Consider the following 23,269-nt stretch of genomic DNA (forward strand, 5'->3'; position numbering starts at 1 on the left):
CTTCTGTTACTGAGTCAGTTCATTTCATTTTTTAGACAACTCCATTTGTAAGAAAGTTGTTCTATCATCTTAAGCTTAAATTCATCTCTTTACAATTTTCAGTCATTACTCCTAATTATGCTTTCTGGGACCAAGAAGAAAAGGTGTATTCCTTTTTCCATGGGATAGCCTTTCATATACTTGAAGATTATTATCATGTCTCCCTTGAATCTTTTCTGCTAACATCCCTAGTTGTTCCTTTAGCTAATCCCCTAGTCAATCAGTACAGGACACTGGAATGAATCATGGGGCAGAGGTGACATGGATAAGATCACCTCAAACAGGTTTCATGCCTCTATAACAGGCCTGGCCTCAAGACTTTTCCTGACACAGGTGATGTCATTAGTCAGGACCAGGGACTAGATATCTCTCATACCCTCTCCTATGCCACATCAGCCACCAGTTCAGGAATTAAAAAACCAAACCAAACCATACACACGCCATCTTTTTGGACATCACTTTTACACACACACACACACACACACACACACACACACACACACACACCACAAACTCTAGGGGAGAATGGAATAAATCTTACAGTAGAGCAGACCTGGCCAAGGATGAAAACCTCAAATTTGCCTTTCCCTCAATAACCAATAAGGTCTCAGCATTTCATTGACTCTTACCTTAACCATCCCTTCACTTTCTACCTCTTTCTCAGGGATAACAATAAAATCAATATGACCTTTGCCATTATGGAGAGGGTGACAATCTACTAGCTATGTGACCCTGAGCAGGTTACTCAACCTCTCTCAGCCTCAGTTACCTCATCTATTAAATGGGGATAATAATGACCTTTACCTTACAAAGTTGTTGTGAGGACGAAAGCAGGTAACATGAAAAGCTCTTTGTAAACCTTTAAGAGTTATACAAAAGGTAGCCATTATTATTATCACTACTACATGATGTTTTACTCAAAATATTTGTGATTCAATCACAGAAAGCAGAGGCAAAATCTCCCTTGTCTCAACACCACTCCACCCTTCCTCATACTCATCCATGTGAACTCCATTCTTCCAGTGTGTTCATCCCACTCTTTCCTCCTGCTTCGGGTGCTATGACTCTGGGGAATTTATATTTAAACTGTCTCAGTCTCAATTTCCTCATCTACAAAATGGTTGTAATAATGACAGAATCATTGTGAGGATCTGTCCATCCTGGAGTCAGAAAGACCTGAGTTCAAATTTGGCCTCAGACGCTTGGTAACTGTGTGATCCTGGGAAATTAACTAACACCCCATCCCCGCCCCCTGACAACACCCCCCCCCCCCCCTTGTCTTACTTTCCTCATCTATATAACGGAGATAATAACAGCACCTACCTTGAAGGGTTGTTGTAAGGATCAAATAAGAGAATAAGTTCAGAGCAGTTAGCCCAGTTCCTAGCGCACAGTAAGCGCTATATACACGTTAGCTATCACTATCATTGTATTTATAAACGTGTGCGTTCATGTAAATGTATGCACACATATTTATATATCATTTAGCAAACCTTAAAGCACTATATCGATGATGACTATTATGATCATTTCAATGTATCCTCTGAAACCTTCTTTCTACTGCTGACAAGTATCCCACGGTATTAGATCGGTGTTCTCTCCCTGGAAATTTCATTGCATATATTTTACATTTACTTATATGGTTACATTTCCTCCACACAGAATGCAAGCTCTTGGAGGAGAGAAATTATTTTATTTTTTGTAGCGTCTGGCACATAGTAGGTGTTTGATAAATTCTTGCGGAATTGGATGGCGTAAATTAGGGAGAGTGAAGCTTGAGGAAGGAAGGAGAGTAAAAGACAGGTTTTGGGTCAACACATTCTATTCTGTGGGACAGACTAATGCTTCTCATCGAGGTATCCATCTCAAAAACCTCCTGCGTGGCAGGGTCCTTGGTGAGGGTGGTGGAGGGACATGACGGAAGAGCGGAATTATCTCATCTTGTTGCAATTTACACTGACATCTGGAACAACAGGCTGGAGCTCAGAGGCAGGGCTAGCTTCTCAGTTAGCAATGGAAGGAAGGGGCAGGACTATTTTGGGAACAGCTGTCTCACCCTTGTTGGGAGAAGATGACTAATTACGTCCCTTTCCCTCGCTGAGAGCAAGCCCCCACTGTAGGGACTCCCTGCCCTCGCAAAGGGTAGGATTTCACGAGCAAACGCAAAAACATTCCTGAAATTCTTTTCCTGGCATTCTGATTGGTGCCAAGAGAAGACATTCTAATTTTCATCCTCTCTCTCTCTGTCTCTGTCTCTCTCTATTTTTGTCTGTCTATCTGTCTCTGTACTTAGAGGTTGGGGGAACAGAGGAGAGGCTGGTGGAAGTGAGAAGAGAAGTCTCTGTTTCAGTTATCAGAAAGATAGGAAATTGAACCCTTAGTCTATAAGAAGACACAACGGTGGGCATTGATGTTTTCATTAGTCTTCTATTCATTGAGGGGTGAAGAGAAATGAGATATCCAACCTGCTCTGGTGCCTGGTGTCCTGTGCCAACCCCATGAGCAGCATGGACACGTGGCTGAGTAGTCCAGCGGGTGCACAGCCTTATTTCTAGGCAGTAGAAGGCTCAGGCAATGAAGTCATCGTGATGAGGTTAACGCAACAGCAACAGCAGGCATTTATACAGTGTTTTAAGGGGTGCAGAGTGCTTTATGTCCATTATCTCATTTAAGCTTTGAAACATCCCTGGATGGTACAAATAACTGCCATCTTTTGGGGTGTGAAGGTGGGATTTTAAAGAGATATTTAAGGAGAAGAGAGAGTGACTCCCGTGGCCAGGGGCTCTAAAACTGGCTGCGTCTTCTACTTCTGCCTTAGCTCTGGAGCAAGTAGCTGACTCCAGTGAGCGAGCCTTCAGGACAGAGTGCAGCTATAATCCAGGAAATCTTGCTTTTTCTAAGTGTTCCAGGTGACTGGAGGGTGGGCAGGGGGAACGTTTCAGTGAAGTGTGCTTTTTATATTCCTTTTAATAATAATAATAATAATAGCACCTCACATTTCTATGGCACCTACTGTGTGTCAAGCACTGTGCTAAGCACTTTACAATTATTATCTCATTTGATCCTTCCAACAACCCTGGGAGGTAGATGCTTTTATCAGCCCCATTTTGCAGCTAAGGAAACAAGAAAACTAAGGTTAAGTGACTTACCCAAGGTCACACAGCGAATAACTATCTGAGGCTGGATTTGAACTCAGATCTCTCCAGGACCACTCTATCCACTTTGCCACCTAGCTGCCTAAACATCTTTTGTGTCATGATCATACTTGGTACCCACCCAAGGGTATCTGTGATGGCATAGTAATTCAAGTACAGCTTGAACCGCATATAAATAAATGAAAAAACATTTATTGAGCACCTACTATGTGCCAGGCACTATCCTAGATGCTGAGGGCACAAACATAAAAGTAAGGCAGTCCTTGCCCCCAGGGAACTTATATTTTAATAAAGGTGGATAACTTATTTAGTGGATTGTTAGCTAGGCAAGGAAATTTGGGTAGGGGAGTCACAGGGAAGATTAGCAGAACCATAAGTGGTGACTGTCAAATCTTTACAGAAGCCATGTACACCTACCTACCTCTCAGGGATGGAATAGAGGTAAAATATAAGCCTAGATACAAGAACACTTTATGAAGATAAAAGTTATATTAATTCAAGAAGTTATTGTTTTTATTATTCTTTAATCTCAGACTTAGGGAAGAGAGGTAAGTTCTCTGTCAGAACCTGAAGGGGAGAAGGTAGGGCTGTACCCCAAAGAGAGGATCTTCAGAGAGCAAAAAGCCATTTCCTTTCAACCAGACAGGAACCCGGTGCATCTGTGTCCTAAATGTCACTGAGAAAGGGATGGTTGAGGGCACAACTTAATTGGCCCTAATAATAGCGATTTCCCAATCACACCCTCTTCTTCTGTGACTGAGTAGTTCTTCATTGCAGATGATCTTTCCAGGCTGCAGCACTCAAATGCAGATAAAAATGGTATCCAGGTTGCCTGGTCCCTTTACCCTTAGGTGACCCCCTGCTATTATAGCAATAGGGGCAAACATAACTAAAAAATGGGAGCTAATAAATCTGTACATGAGGAGTCCTATGGGCCACATACTAGTTTCAAAATATAATATTATCTACGTTTCCTTGTATTTTTATTTATTTTGTTAAATATTTCCTAATTACATTTTGATCTGGTTCAGGCAGTACTTGGGAGTTTTGTGGATCATGTGTGGTCCTCTGACTGCATGTGGTACCTCTGCCCCAGGGCATGTAGTGCACCTGGAGGTGCCCATCATACCACAACATCTCAACTCTGTGAACCTGTGCCCAAGACATGGGGAAGAGAGCTGCGCTAGCCCAAAGATTGGAACTGAGGGGGCATGGTCAGGAAGACCTGTAGAAAAGAAAATAAACAAGCGTATGGGGACAGACTCCAATTCCTTTCAGTCCAGGCAAACACAAACTGGCCTGTTGGGAGAATACAAGGAAAAACCATCTCAAGCCTAAGTGGTGTGTGTGCATCATGGCCAAACAATGGTGGATGCTTTCCGAGGGGAAAACTGGAATTCTTTTAAAAAGAGTAAAGAAAACAAAGTCTTTGGCATCCTCACCCTGAGAAAGAAAACAAGAGACAAGGAAAAAGAGTCATCTCTGGAAGCCTGGGAAGACAGCTGGAGAATATCTATTATGACCACATGCTTAGGCTAGACCAGGTTTCTGGCCCCGGGGCAGTCAGGAATCTGAGCCTCTGACAAAGATAATCTGGTAGCAACTGGAGCTGGTGCTACCACAGCTGCTGGCAGAAACGGGGCCAAACTGAACCAGCAAGTGAGTAATAGGGAGAGGCTGAAGGAATGAGAGGCCTTGAAGAGAATGGCTTTGTCTCCACTGCTACCCAGAGAGGCAGAGCTCACCCCTCAAAAATAGGAATGATCATTCAATGGGCTCTTAGATTCCATTAATGGAAACATAATGTCCTGAAGGAGGTCACTGATGGTCCTGTTAGCCTTCCCTTGAGCAGATCACTTCTGGAGGACTGTGTTCTGAGAGTCATATTTTAATAAGACAAGCTAAAGAGCATTATCCAGCAGGGGGTAACTAGGGTGGTGGCGGTGGGAGTTAGACATGAAGCCACACAGACTTCAGAAAAACCTGGAAAGCCTTACATGAACTGATGTTGTGTGAAGGGAGCAGAACAAGAGAACATTATACACAGTTACAGGCACACTATGCAATGATTAACTTTGATAGACTTGACTCTTTTCAGCAACGCAAGGTTCTAAGACAGCTCCAAATGACTCATGTGGAAAATGCTATCCACATCCAGAAAAAGAATTACACAGTCTGAATGCAGATTGAAACAGACTATCTGCTGTCTCTCTCTTTATAATTTTGTTTCTTCTTTCTCATAGTTCATTCTGTCGGTTCTAATTCTTCTTTGCAACATGACTAAGGTGAAAATATGTTTAATGTGAATGTATATGTAGAGCCTATATCAGATTGCATGCTGTCTTGGGAAGTGGGTAGGGGAGGGACGGGGAGAAAATTTGGAACTCAAAAGCTTGTGGAACTGAATGTTGTAAACTAAAAAGAAATACATTAAAAAAAAAAAGAAATGAAGCCACATAAGAATGGATGATGGAATTAGGGATAGTCAGAGGATAGAAGATACTTAAGATGTTGGAGACTAGGGGACCAGAAGTGGGGAATGAAAGAATTTGAAGGGCAGCATGAGGCAGAAAGAATAGTCTTATTCTTCTTGGCCCCAGAGAACAGTGGAGGCTGGAAATCATAGAGATAAGGATTTTAGCTCAAGATAAAGAAAATCTTCCTGATAATTAGAAGTGCCCAAAGGTGGACTGGTCTGCCTCTGGAAGGAGTGAGTTTCTAACTGCTAGAAGCCTCCAATGGGATAGCCATTTTGTAGCAGAGAGATTTCTCTTTAGTTGGGAGTTGGATTAGATTGATTCTCTGGCTCCTCCAACTAGAAGATTGGAGAGAATTTTGATTCTGTGATTCATTCAGTCACCCATTCAACTAATATTGTGCTAAGTTCTGAGGATATGAAGATATCTAAAACGTAGACTTTACTCTCAAGAAGTTTACAGAAGTGTACAAGGGAGAACTCCATGTACACTAGTAACTACGCTACAAGGGACAGTAAGGTAAGAGTAAAAGCAAAGTGTAAGCAACATGCTAACAGAAATTTGAGGAAAGAGAAATCACTTTCACTTAGGGGAAGGGAGAGGTCATGGAAAACACAGGACCTAAAGTGATTTTTGAAGGAAGGAAAAGACTGTAACATATAGAGATCTGAAGGGGGTGGGTGTCCATTTCAGGCAAAGAAATGAATGAATATGTGAACAAATGAATGAAAAAATATATATTAAATACTTCAGGTTTGTCAAACACTGTGTTAAATGCTAGGGATACAAATAGAAAAGTCAAACAGTTCCTGCTTTCAAAGAGCTGATGCTGTAATTGGGGGAGACAACACAGAGAGGAGAGTTCAGCTGAGGAGCAGATGGAAGGACTTATTGGTCCTAAGGGTTTCAACTGCAGGGCAGATGCCAAAGCCCAAGGGTCCTAAGAGGCATTAGATGGCAGTATCTGGGAGACTAAAGGGTGCAAAGGCAAAGCAGATGTTAAGGGCAAATTGTCTTCCATCTTACAGCAAAGAGTGTAGTAGGAGTCGGCAATTCCCAGCTCATCTAATCAGTGTGAGTAGCCAAGTCCAGGCAGCAAGTGGGTTGATGTTGAGGGGCCTGGTTTACCATCTTTGGAGAGAAAAGAGTGGGTCAGAGGGTTGGAACAGAGTCAGGACTCTGGCAGAGGATGGGATGTAGGGGTCATTATCCAGTCAGCAGAGGATAAAGGGGAAAGAATCATTGATAAGAAAGTCAGGAAGTGCTTTCCACAGTGGCTGCTCTTGCCATTCCATGGGGTGGGGTGTGGACCTGATAGTATATAGGAAGATTGTCAAAGAAAGACAAAGGCAATAGGCAATGACATGGGCAAAGACACAGAGACCACAGGTAGGACAAGAACTGGGAACAAAGAGAATTCCAGTTTAACTATAATGTAGAGTATGTCAAGTGGGGGTAGTAAAAGCTAACTAAGACTGTAGAGGTAAACTGGAATCACATCATGGAGGACCTTGAATGCCAACATCAGGAATTTATATTTAATCTAGAAGGTAATAGGGAACCACTGAAATTTTTTAATAAAAGAATGGCATGATCGATGCCACTTTGGGAGGAGCATTTGGAAGATTTTTTTCAGGCAATAATATGAAGGATGGATGAAAGAAGGAGGCAAGAAGAATAGATAGCTTTGTAATAGTTTAGGTGAAAGAGACAAGGACTTGAAAAGTGATTAGAATGGAAAATTAAAAGAGGGAAGGAATACAAAAGCAATTGTGGAAGTAAAATCCTTAGCAGTTTTAGAAACTGGTTGTATGAATGAGATGAGAGAGAGGAAGGAGTAAAAAACTAACTCCAAAGTTACTAGTGTGAGCGGCTGGGATGAGGGTGGTACCATCAGTAAGAATAAAGAAGTCTATTTCAGGGAGGTGATTTCCATTTAGGACCTGCTGAATGTGAGGCACCTATGGGTCATTGGATTGAAAATATCAAATAAGAGAGAAGAATCATGGCACAGTAGATAAAAGGCTGCCTTTAGTATCAGGAAGATCAGAATTCAAGTTCAGCTTCTGACATAAGGGTGTCCATCTTACAGGAAGGACTGTAGTTAGAGTTGGTGATTCCCAGCTCATGTAATCATTGCGATACGCCAGCCAAGTCTGGGCAGCAAGGGGGTTGACATTGAGAGGCTTGGCTTACCATCTTTGAAGAGAGAAGAGTGGATCAGAGGGTTGAAACAGAGACAGGATTCTGACAGATGATAGGATGTAGGGATCAATATCCAGCCAACAAGGAAGAAAAGGGTAAAGAATCATTGACAGAGGAGTCAGGAAGTGCTTTCCACAGTGGCTGCTCTTGCTAGGTGCTCAGGAAGGGATGTAGACATGGCAGTGCAGGAAGGCTGGGGATGTCATTTACACCTCTCACTACCCAAGGCAACTTTCTAAGACTAGAAAAAGCCAACCTGAATTGGTAGAGGGAGTTTTCTCACCAGGGATTCCTCTATACCAGCAAAATCACAGGTCCAGTCCCTATGCCTGTGTAAAGGTAATGATCATTGAAGCCATGAGAATGGCTATAATCACTGAAGGAGAAAAGATAGAGAAGAAAAGAAGGTCAAAGACAGGACCTCGGAGATATCCACATGTAAGGGGTAGAAGGAAGACAAGAAATTGACCAGGTAGACAGAGAAGATTCGGTTAGAGAGCAAGGAGGAGAACTATGTCAGGGCAATCAGTGTTACAGAAGTCATGAGAAGAAGGGACATCTAGAAGGAGGGATGGTTTAGCGCATTTAGGGAAAGAGGTCAAGGAAGAATGAAGGGAGAAAAGACCTCAGATCTCATTCAAGTCTGAAATTCTACGACTCTGGTCCTTTAGAATTTTAAGTGAGAATTCAAGGTGAAGTCTTAGGCTCAGAACTATTTGTCCCAGCTTAGGAGAGACTCAGACTAGTGTGTAGCCTGAGACAAACAGGTCAGTGTCTCGCTGATTCATGGGGAAATACCCAGTAAGGAATAACTGAACTCCAGACTGCAGCCAAGTCTTGTCCTCTCTGTCCTATACTTGTCAGGCTCCTGCCAAAAGGCAGGCAGATTGTATGTTCCAGTGCCCCCAAATGGTCTTTGATAGACAAAAAGTGGGTTTTTTTTCTGAGCCAAAAGTATTATTGATTAAACTGTTAGGGTTGGGAGTGGAGAAGAGGAAGTTAATTTGATCTTAAGCTGCATTAACTGAAGTCTAGCATTCAGGTCATGATATGTAATAATCCCACTGGTCAAACCACATTTTGAGTACTGTGTTCAGTTTGGGGGCTGCATTTTCAGAAGAAAAAAACCAATCCTTCCATGCCTTACCATAGCATAGATGAGACCTTGAAGACTATGCAGGCAAAGAACAAACTCTGGCAGCTCTTACCAAGCTGGAAAGGCTGCAAGGATGGGCTCACAAAAGGTCTCTCTATCGTTTAGCCTGGCTCAGTTTGGAGAGGTCAGAAGGCTGCACGTGAAGTTATGGATTGTTTAAGTCACAGCAAGTCAGGATATCATCCACCTAGGCCCAGGGAAGCTGTGACTTTTCTTTTGGCATTTAAAATTTTTAATTTATTGGTTCAGATTTGTGATTTCATTGTTATTATATGGGAAGTTCTTGGTAAGGAAACACCTTTCACTTCATGCAGATCAGCAATAACCTAGGGCACTGAATTGATCTATGCCAAATGACTTGCCCATGGTCACAAGTCACACACAAGACTTGAGGCTAGACCTCTTTGAGGATGCAACTTTTGATGAGCAAAGTAAACACACAATCAATTAATCTTCACTAAGTAGAACAGTGGATAGAGAGAAAGGCTTCAGGTCAGAAAGATTTATCTTCCTGAGTTCAGATCTGCCCTCAGACAATTACTAGTTGTGGGACCCTGGGCAAATTACTTAATTCTGTTTGCCTCAGTTTCTTCATTTGTAAAATGAGCTGGAGAAGGAAACAGCAAACTACTCCAGTATTTTTATCCAGAAAACCTCAATGGGGTCATAAAAGTCAGACATGACTGACAAGAAGAAGAAGTAATAAAAAATTGATTGCATCCAGACAAAGGTAAATAGGATGGTAAGGCATCTAGAAACTCCATCATGCAAGAGGCACTGGAGGAAGTGGGGATGTTTAAAAGCAGACAGGGGTATAAACTAGAATATTTAAGAGCTGTAAAGAACTTTAGAAATCATCTAGTAAAACCTTTACATTTTCCAGATGAGTCCTAAAGAGCTTAAGCGACTTGCCTGAGGTTATGGAGTTAAAAATAGCTGACATTTCCATAGCTCTTTACATATATTATCTCCTTCAATCCTCAAAATAACTCTGTAAGGTGGAGTAGTGCAAATATTATCATCCTCATATTTATATCAGAGGATATTGAGAATTGGATAAGCTAAGTGACACAGAGTGAGTCCTACAGCTGATAACTTGCAAGGCTGGTTAAAGGCAGGCCTGGCTTCAGGTCCTGTAAGATTTTTGTTGTATATCAGTGGGGGTCACTAAATCTTACATGAGATCCTTACAAGTCACATATTGACTTAAAAAATCATATATATTTATGTATTTCTTTTTTTAAAAAAATATATCAACACACTAAAATCAGGTAGGAACAATGTCTTAATTTAGTTCGGGCAGCACTCAGGAGTGTTGTGGGAAGTGTGTTTGACACCTCTGTTGTAGGACAGAGTGAAGATTAGAACCTAGGCATCTTGGATGGAGGAGGATTGGTGGATTTCAAGTTAGAAAAGCTAGATTCAAATCCCAACTCTGTTATTCACATCTGGGTGATCTCTGCCAAGTCACAACTTTTCACTTTCCTTCTCTGTCAAGTGTATGGGTGAGGCTGAAGTCCTTTGAGCTTTAAATCTGTAGTCCCAATTCTTAGCTTGCATCCTTTTCCAGTTACTACACTGAGTAAAAGCTGTCTTCAAATATTTTTTTGTGTTGTGCTAGAACTGGGACATCAGACACAGCCTGAACGAAACCCACAACACTCCCCTTGAATATGGCTACAACCTAATGGATTACTAGAAAATATTTAACAAGCTGAAGATACAAGAGAATATAGATAATGTCAATTTGTGGTTTTCTAAGTCAATATGTGGTCCTCAAGATGGTTTAGAGGTCCCTTTCTATTTGAGTTTGACATTTGCTCTGAAAGGAAGAAATATAATTATGAAATGTTAAATTTCATAGCTGGAAGGGGGCAGCGGAGATCATCTGCTCAACCATTTAACTGAATTAAATGCCTACTTTGTGTCAGTCATTGTGCTGGGCACTAGGGATACAGAGTCACGAATGAAACAAAGAAGCTTAGGTTCTATTTGGAGAGGCTACATGAGCATATGTAACTATTTGCAAAATATATGAAAAGCAAATACAAAGTTATTTGTTGGGAGGGGGTGAGGGAGTGGAGAAGGAAGGAAGAAAATAAACATTTCTTAAGTATTTGCATTCACTGTTTTCAGGGTTTTCCAAATGTCTCATTTGATTCTCACAACAACCCTGGAAGGCAGGATTTTACAGCAAACAGAGCTTAAGCAACTTGTCCATGATCATACAACCAGTAAATATCTGAGTCCACGGGTAGATGGAGGCAGCCAAGGGAATCACGGGAGGGTCTCATGTAGGAGGTGTCATCTGAATTGAACTTTGAAGAAAACTAACCAAGTAAGTGGGGGAGGGGGGCTGGGTGTTCTAGCTGGGGAGGGATGCATTTGGTTCAAAAATATGGCGACAAGAAATGAAACGTCAGCTGGCAAATATCGCTTCTAGGTCTGTATACCAAAGAGATCATAAAAATGGGAAAAGGTCCCACATGTACAAAAATATTTATAACAGCTCTTTTTGTGGTGGCCAAGAACTAGAAATTTAAAACTTATGGAAGTGATTGTTGAAAAGTGAAAACAAATTGATTAAAATTTTAAAAAATAAATGAAATATTACACAAACAGGCCAGTTTGGCTGGCCCATAGAGTACATGAAGGAAAGTAATGCTCAATACATAAGGCTGGTAAGGCAGGCTGGTACCACTCTGTGAAGGACTTTAAATGCTAGGCTGAAACATTTGTGTTTTATCTTAGAGGCAAGAGGGGGCCACTGAAGAATCAAGATGAGTGACATGGTCAGACCTGTACGTTAGAAAGGTTGTTTTGGATTTGAGAGGAAAGAGGTGAGAAGCAGAAAAACCAACTGAAAGGCTGTTGCAAAAGCCCAGACAAGAGGGGAAGAAATCTAGAACTAGGTAATGTCTATGTTAGCAGAGAAGAGTGACAGATGATGTGAAGAAAGAATTGACAAAAACTTGACAACTGCTTGATGATGGAGGGAAAGGAGTCAAGGATGATTCTGAGGTCTTAGTGGTGTTCTCAACAGAAGAAAGAAAATTTTGAGGAGGGAAAGTGATCTACTGTGTTTTGGACATATTGAGTTGGAGATTTTTCTGGTATATCTAGGTAGATATGTCCAGCAGACAGTTGTTGATGGATAAATGGGGTTCAGGAGAAAGATTAGAGTGAATTCTACAGATGCAGAAATCATCTCCTTATAGATCATTGAACTGATGGAAGTAGTTGAGATCAGAGGGCCTGAGATACAGCCTTGGGTACAAAAACCTTTTGGGGAAGGGGAGATGAATGGTGACCCAGCCAAGGAAACTGAGAAGAAGCAATCAAACGAATAAGAGAATCAGGTGAGAGGTGTGACAGTCAGTCAGCAAGCATTTCTTAAGCACCTACTATATGCCAGGCACTATGCTAAGTAATGGGAACACAAAGAAAGGAAAAAAACAGACTCTGCCTTCAAGGAGCTTACACTCCACTGTTGGAGACAACATGTAAACAGCTATATACAAACAAGACAAGGACAGGATAAAATGCAGATAGCTGCAGAGGGAAAACACTAAGATTAAGGAGGACTAGGAAACGCTTCTTGTAGAAAATGGAATTTTAACTGGTACTTGAAGGAAGTGAGAAGGAAGCTATAAGAATAAAGAGATTACCAGGCATGGGGCATGGTCAGTGAAAATTTAGAGAGTTGGCAGATGGAGTGTCTTGGGTAAGGAACAGCAAAGAAGCCACTGAATTGCAGAGTAAAACATAAAAAGACTTAAGGTAGAAGGGGCCCAAGTTATGAAGAACTTTAAAAGTCAAGCACAGGATTTTATATTTGATCCTGGAGGCAATAATGAGTCACTGGAATTAATTGAATTATGGGGGTGATATGGTCAGGACTTGAATTTTGGAAGATTAGTTGGACAGCTGAGTGGCAAATAGACTGGAGATTAGAAGAACCAATGATTGGAAGTTCCTGAGAACCATATTTCGTGAAATTGATATGCAGTGTATACAGTGAAAACAAAATATATGCAAAGTAAACATAAAATATGAGTTTTTTAACATCTCAACTTTGCCTAAAGCATAAAAAGTTCTGCCCATTACTTTTAGGAGACAATATAAGATCTTTAACCCAACTTTTAAGGAAACTGCAACTTACCTTTCCAGACTCGTTTCATATTAGTCTGTTTCCCCTTTATGCACGTTCCTGCCAGCCTGAACTACTAAATTGTTCTCTGACCTCCAATAGACATTCCCCCTGCCTAGAATGTACAGCTTCCTCATCCCCTCTTTTTAGAAACCTCCATGAGTCAGTTGAGATGCCTTTTTTCAGGTAGCCACTTCAGATTCCTTCAGTGAAAAGTCTTCTTCCCCTTCCTCTAATGTTCCTAGAGCACTTTGTCTAGAACAGATCTCTCCCTTGCTCCTATCATAATCTTTGTATTGTATTTGTCTATACACATGTCATAGTTCCTCCAGTAGAATATAAGCTCCTTGAGGGTAGCAAGCATGTCCATTGTCTCCCCAGTCCCTAATGGAAGACCACAATCTTTGAAGAATTAAAGCTGTCAGTTGCACAAAGGGTAGTGGAGAGGAATATGGTAGGTATGAGTTGGTCGAAGCATCTTACCAAAGGAGTTGCACGAGAGAAACAGTAAAAATGCCAGTAGAGAGATGTATTATCAGAAAGGGAAAGCTGAATGGGTGAAGTAGAAAGAGTGAAGGTCAAATAATGTTAAATTGGATGGTGTCTATCCAATTTAAAAAATCTAGAAGAAGGCTCCCAGGATGTAGAATGGATCTCCCAGTAGAGGATCTATGGGAGGACATCATGTATAAGAATTTCTTGGGATCACAAAGTATAAATGTATTGTAATCTCAACTGTTGGAAGGAATATTCACATTGATAAGACTGTAAATCCATCAAAATATCAGAATATCATAGGATCATAAATTTAGAGCTAGAAGAGACCTTAGAGGCCATCTAGTACAATTCCCACATTTTTCATATCAGGAAACCGACAACAAGAAGAGGTTAAGTGATTTGTGCAAGGTTACATAGGTATTAAATGGTAGAGCTGGTATTTGAACCCAGATCTTCAGTGCCCAGCACAAACTGGGCACTCAGGTTGAATTAAATTGACCATCAGAGTTATAAAACATCACCATTAGCTACTGAACAGTGGAACAAAGACAGGGCTGTCTTTGAAGTAGTGTACTCCCTACCATTTGAAGACATTCAACCTGTCAGTGATGCTATTAGAATGAAACGCCGGGGTTCTAAGATTCTTTCCAAAGCTTCTATAATTCCATGACAAAAAGTGGAGGAACTTAATGAATCCTAGGATCAAACCCTAGGCTTGTTCTAGTGGTGGTGTCCTTCCATCCTTCCTCCAGGCTCAGGTATGGGAGGTTGAGGACACAGAAAACAAACACCATACCTTAACCTTTACTTAGGCTCCATTGGAGTTAACAGCACATTCTCAAGGAGAGGGGAGGGCAGGGAGTGGACAATCTGATAGGCCCACAAAACACTCACAGTACAGTCATTTGCTGCCTTTCACCCAAGCCTTCACCAACACTATTCTCTTGCAAGTGGTTTAATATTACTAGGGCATCATTGGTCCACTCCAGGTCTCTGGCCTCTGACATACCCATTCAGTCACCTTTTATCTAATCTGTATATATTTTGTATTTACCTAGTTATTCACATGTTATCTCCCTCCCTCCTCTCCCCATAGGTGAGTTTCTTGAAAGCAGGGACGATTTTTACTTTTCTCTGTATTTCTAGTGCCTAGTATCGTGCCTGACATTTAAGTATTTAATAAATGCTTGTTGGTTGATTGATCTTCAGGCTTGTTAGCAGGCATTTTTACCCACCTCACTCTGTCCCCTCTATTCAGTAAGACTATATCCTGGTATTTAATTGAAAAATCCTTTTATCTACAGCCCAAATGCCAATTAACAGGCAATAACTTCATCCCAGATTACCCAGAGGAGCTAGGAAGATGAGGACTGCTCTTTTCTAATTTCGAGGGTGAATGCCACTGTCATGCAAAATTGGCACTGAGCATAGAAATGATTCACGCTGGGGAAACCTGACTGAGTGACTACAAATTCATTCATCTCCTGTTAAATCACTTGCAAGAGGGAGGAAAGAAGGACGAATAGCGGTAGGGCTGTCTCTCCTTGGGGGGAGGGGAGCGCTACGTGTTATTGGCTTAGGCGGTACTGAGTGATGTCCGTAGCTTATTCGCTCTCCTTGGGGGGAGGGGGAGGGGGAATGGAAGTAGAGAGTGAAGGTACGTGTTGAGGAATACAGCCTCCTGCTCAACACTCACGAATGCCCAGGCATAGTCTTTCCGGAACTGAAATTCCTGAATTGAAAGCGTCCTTTCTTCTCTTCCCAATTTCTACATTTTCCATGACATCCACCTCAGTGAGTAAAAGAGTTGGGGGAGAGGGGAGAAGGTGGGTGGAGAAGGAAAGTCACTTCAAAAGGTTCCAGATAGATCCAACCAGTTGGGGAGGTGGAGGGGAGAGGGAAAGGATGCTGCGAGGAAGGTTACTTACTTTTGCCAGGAAGACAGCATTCCTGATGGACCCCACCATTTCTCCTCCCTTGGGGTGTACCTTTGCCACGTGCATCCACATCCTTTCCCAGGTGTGGCTGTCAATCGGGAAGCCGCTCTTGTTGACATGGAACAGCACCCCTCCTTCTTTGTCTTCCTCCTCTGACCCCCCATTGCTGGTGAGGCACATGGATCGTGCGTGAGTGCTCCTGGACCTCGTTCCTTTGCCACCCTTGGGGTGGGGGCAGTGGTGAGCGCTGGATGTGGAGCCAGTCATGATGGGATGGGAGGAAGATTGGGGGAGAGTGTGGGAAGAAGTGAGAAAGTGAGCCCCTCAGGATATTTCTGGTCACCGATATCAGTGCCCCATAAATAAGGAAGCTTTCTCCATTGCACTCTTGGCTGCCGCAGGAAGCAGGCAAAGGAGACACTACTATTAACAGAGAGATGGCAGCTGGACCTCTTCTCTTAGGGACTGTGCCTAAAATCAGCAGAGACAGAAGAGACATACCGTCAAGTGGAGAAGGAGGCGAAGGGTAGATTTGTTTTGTCAGGGGGGCGGGGACTGTACTATGCTCGGCGTCCTTGCCCTGGGTCCAAGCATCCTTGCATTTTCGAAAAGCTGACAGGCAGGGGAATGGGGTGGGGGTGGAGGGGACTTGAACACAACCTCCCCTGCATCACCGAGAGGGTCCTCTCTACAATCGACACAATGCACCGCGCCCCCTTTCCCCGCCCCACATATGTGGACAGACAGACAGACCTGGACGGAGACGGAGGGAGATGGGAAAGGACAGGAAAAATAAAGGAGGTCCACGGAAAGTGAACGAGGAACACCCGGGAGTCCAAGTGCACGGTTTCAAACCCCACCGCGAAGCCAAGGCAACAGCGCGTGAGCGCCCCGGACCGCAGAGCAGAGGCGCGGTAGCCTCGGACACCCCTTCTTTCTCCCAAGGACCCCTCCCCAGTCCCTGCAGGTGAAATGAAGAGCCGGTCTCCTGCTGAAGCACCGAATCGCTCCCCGCCCCACCCCCTTACCTCCCAATTCCAATGCAGAAGGCTCGGAGGGAATGGCCGAGTGGAGGAGAAAAAGCCTCTCTAATCTCTTACCTCTGGATAGTGGGGGTTCATTGCAGCAAAGCCTCTCCGGGCGGCTGGGGCTGTTGCTGCAGCTGCTGCTGCTGAGGATGTCGCTTTATTCCATGTTCCATTATCGAATGTTATTTTGTGACATATAACCATGTCACCCGGCCGCCGCCGATGTTCCGAATGTGCCCATTGGCCCGCGCAACAAAGAGGGGCGGATCCCCTGGTCCACAGCTCTACAACCGGACGCTTCGGGGTGCTCTGATTGGCTCAGGGAGATCCCCGGGAGGGAGGGAGTAAAAGAAGGAGAGCCGGGCCTCCACGCGAAATCGGATCGCTTTCGTACGCTGGACATTCATCTCCTAGTTCGTGTGGATGGAAGGCGGGATCGTGGGGCTGATGTACTTACTGCTGAGTTTTTCCCTGTGGACTGCAGTCCACGGGAGGGGAGAAAAGCAGCATGCGAGAAGGGATTCCCTGGGCTTCCGAAAAGGTGGCGGAGGGATTGGCAATATTGTTGTATGCATTGGAGGAGACCCTGACCCCACCAGGGATGAAGGTTCTGGCAGGTGGCCCTTTAAAAGATATGTGTAAACAAGTTCATTATTATAATTTTCATATCATATGTTTAGATACCTAAAACCATCCAAGAAGTCATGGGGAATGATATCTAAGAGACTATTAAGGATTAAAGTCCTTTAAATCTGAGTTTATAGGCCCGCATTCAATCCCGGGAAATCAGCCATAAGGATCATCAGCCAGCTTGGTAGGTGCCTCGCTCTTCTAACTGGGTTTGTCGGCCTCCCTCCTCCCCAAAGGGGACTACGGAGCTTCTCACTGAAGTTCTGAACCTCACGGTAAATTAGACCCTTTCATTTTAACTTTTGTCTTTTTTTTTTTTTTTTTAAGAGTTCAATCTATCTTCTGCCCTCACCAAAGTCAAATGGGATGTCTCCTTCCGTTACCTGCACAGTCTTCCGGAATTGATGCCAAAGGAATATCCCCAAATGTGCCTAGCACAGTATCTTACACACAGTAAGAGGTTCTTGTGCCAAGTTTCTGATGACAGCTTTCAGGTCTTTAGCCATATACCCTTAGACCCTCCACACCTAGGATTTTCTTACGATATATTGGTAGGAGGTGAGTGGGACAGAATGGAAGAACAAAGGGGAATTGGGAAGGGAGGACAGAGAGAAACATACAGGAGTGAATGAATGTGAGTGAATGTGAATGAAGGGATTCAACTAATTCTAAATGTTTGCTGCATAAGAAGCAGAGAGGCAGAGTAGATTAAATGGTGAAGTTGGAGTCACCAACAACTATTAGTCTGCATCCGGTAGGCACTATGTGACCTTGGGCAAGTCACTTACCTCTCAGGTAACTTCCAAAAGTTTCTCTGAGTTCGAAGATTTCTATCTGCTTTGGTAGAGGATATAAATTACACACCCCTGACGACGTGTGTTAAATCCTTGCAGGCAGGCACAAAGTTTTGATAAGATCTGGACCCCACCTTTATGGACTTTACAGTTTAATGGGGTATAAGACACATTGCAGAAAACAAATTTGCAACATTACAAAAGGATGCAGCACAGGTGATGTGTAAAATCCTCCAAGGACTTTACAAGGAATGAAGCTAATGAAGCTAATAACTTCCCAGGAGGATAGAAATCTTGATCCTAGTCAGGTATACATTTAAAAGGGGACTATTATTGAATGACTGTTTTGCATATAGTAGACACCCCCCAAAATGCTGTCTTCAAAGCCCAAAGTAGTGACAATATTCCTGCCAGTATACTAGATGCCTTTCTAAGGGTCCCCTATTGGATATATATCTTTAATAAGATCAGCTGTTGGCTAAGTAGAAAGTGCACTGGACTCGAGAGTAAGGAAAACTAGATTCTAGTTCTTTGTCCTAGCCAAAAGAACAACCTTGGGCAAGTCATTTTTGCTATTGGGTCTCAGTTTTCCCGTCTCTAAAATGGGTATACTGTTACCAGTCATTGGCAGAAGTTCAATGAGAAAGACAAGGGAGTTCCCACAGAGAGGCAATGTAGTGTGTCGAAAAGAACACTGGTCAGAAGCAATGGGTTTCAGTCATTGGTTCTGTCATTTGTCATTTGTGTGAATTTGGGTAAATCATTTACCTTTTCTTATCTCTTCACCTGTAAAACTGCTGCCCTGGTATTTCCCTTTCCCACCACACAGTGTTGTAATGAGGATTGAGGGAAACAATGTATTTCAATCAATTTCAGAGGCTGCTATGTGCAGAGCACTTCATTAGACCCTGGGGAAGATGACAAAGTTTAGATAAGGTCCCAGGCTTCAAACTTCCATAGTGCCCTTTCTCAGTGAAAACATTCATTTCTCCCTTATTTAGCAGTTTCTCTTTGCCCAATTCCCCTTTGTCCTTCCATTCTCTCTCACTCACCCCCTACCAATATATTATCAGGAAATCCTAGATGGGGAGGGTCTAAGGGTATATGGCTAAAGACCTGAAAGCCGTAATCAGAAACTTGGCACAAGAACTTCTTACAAGAAAATCAAGCCTCTTAATCACAAGTGGTCAAACCCATCTGTGAATACTGAAGGATCCCTGGCAAAGGCCATGTTTTGGAGTACCCTTTTAACCTAGCTCTAAACAACTGTTCTTGTCCTTGTAACTCAGGACTGTGCCTGAATGAAAACCCTAGGGCTAGAAAGGATCTGAAGAGACAGCTTAGCACTACTCCTTCCAATAACTTTTTTTGGCTTTTCTTGGTATTCTCAGTGCATAGCACAGTGATAGGTACTTAATAAAGGTGTGTTCACTTAACCTGACAAATGATTCATATGACAGTGTCTACACTAACCAGAAATCTTTGGAGCCATGTAAATCTGGTGACTGAGTGCAGAAATAGGATTTGACAGCTTTGCAAAGGAGGTGGAAAGGGAAGCCTCAGAAACCATTTAAGTCTGGAGAACAAGGTAGAAATGTCCCTTTATTGTGAAGTCACCCAGATATAGTGTTGATATCTTAAGGTATTTTTATTAAACAATATTCAGGTGAACCAAGACTAGAACCAGCTGTCCCAGACTCTGGTAAGAACATCTCATGTCTATGAGGTACTTTAAAGTTGAGAAAGCATATTCCCCTCAGCAGTGTACTCCTACTTGTGAGGTATGTAGAGGGGCAAGTACCAGTGTCCCCATTTTGCAGATGTTGAAAGTGAAGCCCAGAGAGTTGCGTCACACAGGATATGAACCCAGATTTTCTAGCTCCCAATCCAATGCTTTTTCCATTCTACCACACTGCTTTTAATATGAGTGACAGGATCACATTTATACGCATTTAGATGAAATTGGGTTATTCTCTTCAGATGGAGACTTTTGTGGCACAATGCTTGTTCTCTGAAATTCAGTTCAATTCAACAAACTAAGCACCTATGATACAAAAGTCCTGGATTCGGTGCTGCTCAGACAATGATGCAAAACAATAACCCCTGTCCTCAAAGATCTTCTAACCTAAAAAGGGGAATAGGAAACATATACAACCAAACATGGACAAATATGTTTCCCTCCATTGGTATAGGGATCTCCCAGGTAAGGAAATGCCCTCTCCAAGGGCAGCATCTGCTCTTCCACTTATAATCTTACAGAATGGTCTATATGGAGTGCCTAGAGGGGAAGGGACACGTAGACAGCATGTGTCAGGTTGTTGTTGTTTAGTCGTGTTCGACTCTTTATGGGCCCATTCTGGGTTTTCTTGGCAGAGATACTGGGATGGTTTGCCATTTCCTTCTCCAGCTCATTTTACAGATGAGGAAACTGAGGCTAACAGGGTGAATTGACTTGTTCAGGGCCATACAGGTAGTGTCTGAGGCCAGATTTGAACTCAAGAAGATGAATCTTCCTGACTCCAGACCTAGTCCTCTCTCCACTTCGCCACATAGTGACACTGGTTTCCTTGCTGTTCTTTGATCAAGACTCCCTCCCCCCACCCCCACCCCGGACATTTTCCCTGGCTGTCCGTCTGCCTGGAATACTCTCCATCCTCATTTCTACGTCTTGGTTTCCTTGGTTTCCTCCAAGTGCCAGATAAAATCCCAACTATTACAGGAAGCCTTTCCTGATCGATCTTAATCTTAGTCACTTCTCTCTGTGGATTATTTCTAATTTTTCTGCATATAGATTGTTTTTACAATTGTTTGCAAGCTGTCTCCCACATTACTGATGAGCTTCTCTGGAGCAAGGACTATCTTTTGCCTTTTGTTCATGTTGTTGTGCAGTTGTGTCTACCGCTTCATGACCCCATTAAGGGTTTTCTTGGGAAAGATACTAGAATGGTTTACCATTTCTTTCTCCAGCTCATTTTACAGATGAGGAAATTGAGGTAAGTGAGGCGAAACGACTTACCCAGTCACATAGCTAGTAAGTGACTGAGGCCACATTTGAACTCAGGTCTTCCTAACTCCAGGCTCAGTGCTTTATCCAGTGTGCCACCTAGCTGCTCCCACATAGTAGGTGCTTAATAAATGTTTCTTGACTGACTAACTTTACATACTTCGGCATTGTCTATTGAACTACTAGATGCTGAGTCAACGTCTCACTGTCTTGTGTGTACTATTTCTTACCCTCAACATGTCACTTACTCATATGTATATATATATGTATATACATATACATATACATGTATGTATGTATATGTGTATATATATGTGCATGTATGTATATATGTGTGTATACACATACATATGTAGATAGATATAGATATTTTTTGCTCAGCTCCATCATCAGCCTCCTCTTGGTCTGGTCATTAACACTCCTCACACAGTTCTTGGTGGACTCTCTTGGATTCATCCTTTCAAGACATTTCTAAATCATTCCTCTACCCTTGGGCCATCCTCCCCATTCCCCTTGCACTGGAATTCAGACTTTGCTTCTGGGACCCTGGACTCTTATGCGGAAGCTCTTGCCTTATCTGGCCCAGAACCAGGTCACCATCAGTCTAGCTCCCCTGTAGAACATAAGCTTCTTGAGAGCAGGGCCCGTTTTGCTTGCTGCTATTTGTGTTCTTAGTACTTAGTATACAGTGCCTGACACATAGTAAATGCTTAATACATGCTGCTTCATTCATTCATTCATCCTCAGTTATTTGCCCTTATTTCCAATTTCTCTATATATTTCTTTAAACTCTGAGTTTGTTAATGAATTTCCTGTGTACCCACTTTCATTTCTCTTGACAACTTTCCTCTATCCTCCTCATTAAAATCATCTCTGCTTGTGCTTCAGAATTTCTCTCTTGAGAGCTTCCTACTCCTCTTCGATTGAGTTTCCCTGCAGAATATTAGACTACTGGGTTCCAACTACCCTTTTCTTTGAAACTTCTGAATCTCATCTTAACAAAACCTAGGGTACATGGAAGTTTTCCTTTTTTCTGTTACAGACTTTATGATAAAGAAGTCATTTCCGTGTCCCTTTCCTGAGGTCCCATCATTTATTTTTTTGGTGAGAAACAAGTCCAGAATGGAGAGAGATAGAGAGAGACAGAGAGACAGAAACAGAGAGAAAGAGACAGAGAGAGAAAAAACACAAACTAGCTTACAGAGTCACCATCGCTACAATATTAGAACACAGTACCTCATGGAATCCTGTATTTCAACACATAATGGTTGCCTCGGCATAATTATTGCACTGTTTTTTCAGTATAAAAATTGGTTAATAACCTTTCATTGAGTAATTATCACATATATGATTCTGTTTGTCATGCTGCTTAACAGGTAAACAGAGCAGCAATGTATTCACAAGTGGCATAGGAATACGCATTTATCTTTTGTGCATCGTGAACCTCTAGCCTACAATTCTCAGTGCACATGCATTGTCAGAGTATATTTCTGAAAGCCAACTTGCGTGGTTTGCTTACAGTGCTGCAGTACTAATGGTATTGTCACTCAACCCAATGAAGAGCCTGTAGGTGCTCGGGGAGCGGGCATGAGTAAGTCACATGATATGGTAAGACTGGCATCTTCCCGCTCTAACTAAACTGTACAGTTCATCTGCCAGTGATACATTAATGTGTGAAGCATTTCTTTCTGATTATGGGTAAATATAAAAACTCTTCTGTGGGCTTCAAGTGAAAGTGATTGTGTTCACTGAACAGCATGGAAACAGCTGTGGAAAGACAGTTTTCAGTGAGTAAAAAGTTAAGTGTGAGACTGGTGGAAACTAAAAGACAAGTAATATTGGCACAAATTTTCTTAAAAGTAATGGTTGCACCCTACTTTTATGTAAAATTTTGGCATAAAATCAGTGATGATTATGTGGTGAAATATGGTACACCAGAGAGGTCTTTCTATACCAAGATTTTGTTCCATATGCTAAAATGTTCCTTTCCATTCTCTGCCTCCATTCTATTTTTATTATTTTTAAAATCCAAACTGAAATGTCACCTTCTCCATAACGAAGCCTTTCTTAATTCCCTTAGCTCATGACGTTCTTCCTCCTTGGGCCTTATATGGTACTTTAGAACTTTCTAGTGTAGTCACTGGGTAATATTGAATATTAAAATTATCTATGTGTCATCCTCCTCCTAAACTATAG

General features: G+C 42.4%; 1 protein-coding gene across 4 annotated transcripts in view; it reads right to left on the reverse strand.

Moving 5' to 3' along the window:
* VASH2 (vasohibin 2) overlaps positions 1-16,883 on the reverse strand; it is a 51,497-nt gene extending 34,614 nt beyond the window's left edge. For 3 of the 4 annotated variants that reach the window (XM_072647871.1, XM_072647869.1, XM_072647870.1), the window contains exons 1-2: positions 16,718-16,805; positions 15,609-16,088 (exon numbers count right to left, since the gene is read on the reverse strand). In XM_072647871.1, the coding sequence (XP_072503972.1) occupies positions 15,609-15,884 (276 nt within the window). In that variant the 5' untranslated portion in view covers positions 15,885-16,088; positions 16,718-16,805. Of the gene's footprint in view, positions 1-15,608; positions 16,089-16,717 lie in introns of all 4 variants that reach the window. The other variant, XM_072647872.1, reaches the window with a different exon arrangement.
* Between the last annotated feature and the right edge of the window lie 6,386 nt (positions 16,884-23,269).

Source organism: Notamacropus eugenii, chromosome 2, assembly GCF_028372415.1.
Source record: "Notamacropus eugenii isolate mMacEug1 chromosome 2, mMacEug1.pri_v2, whole genome shotgun sequence".
Classification (NCBI taxonomy): domain Eukaryota; kingdom Metazoa; phylum Chordata; class Mammalia; order Diprotodontia; family Macropodidae; genus Notamacropus; species Notamacropus eugenii.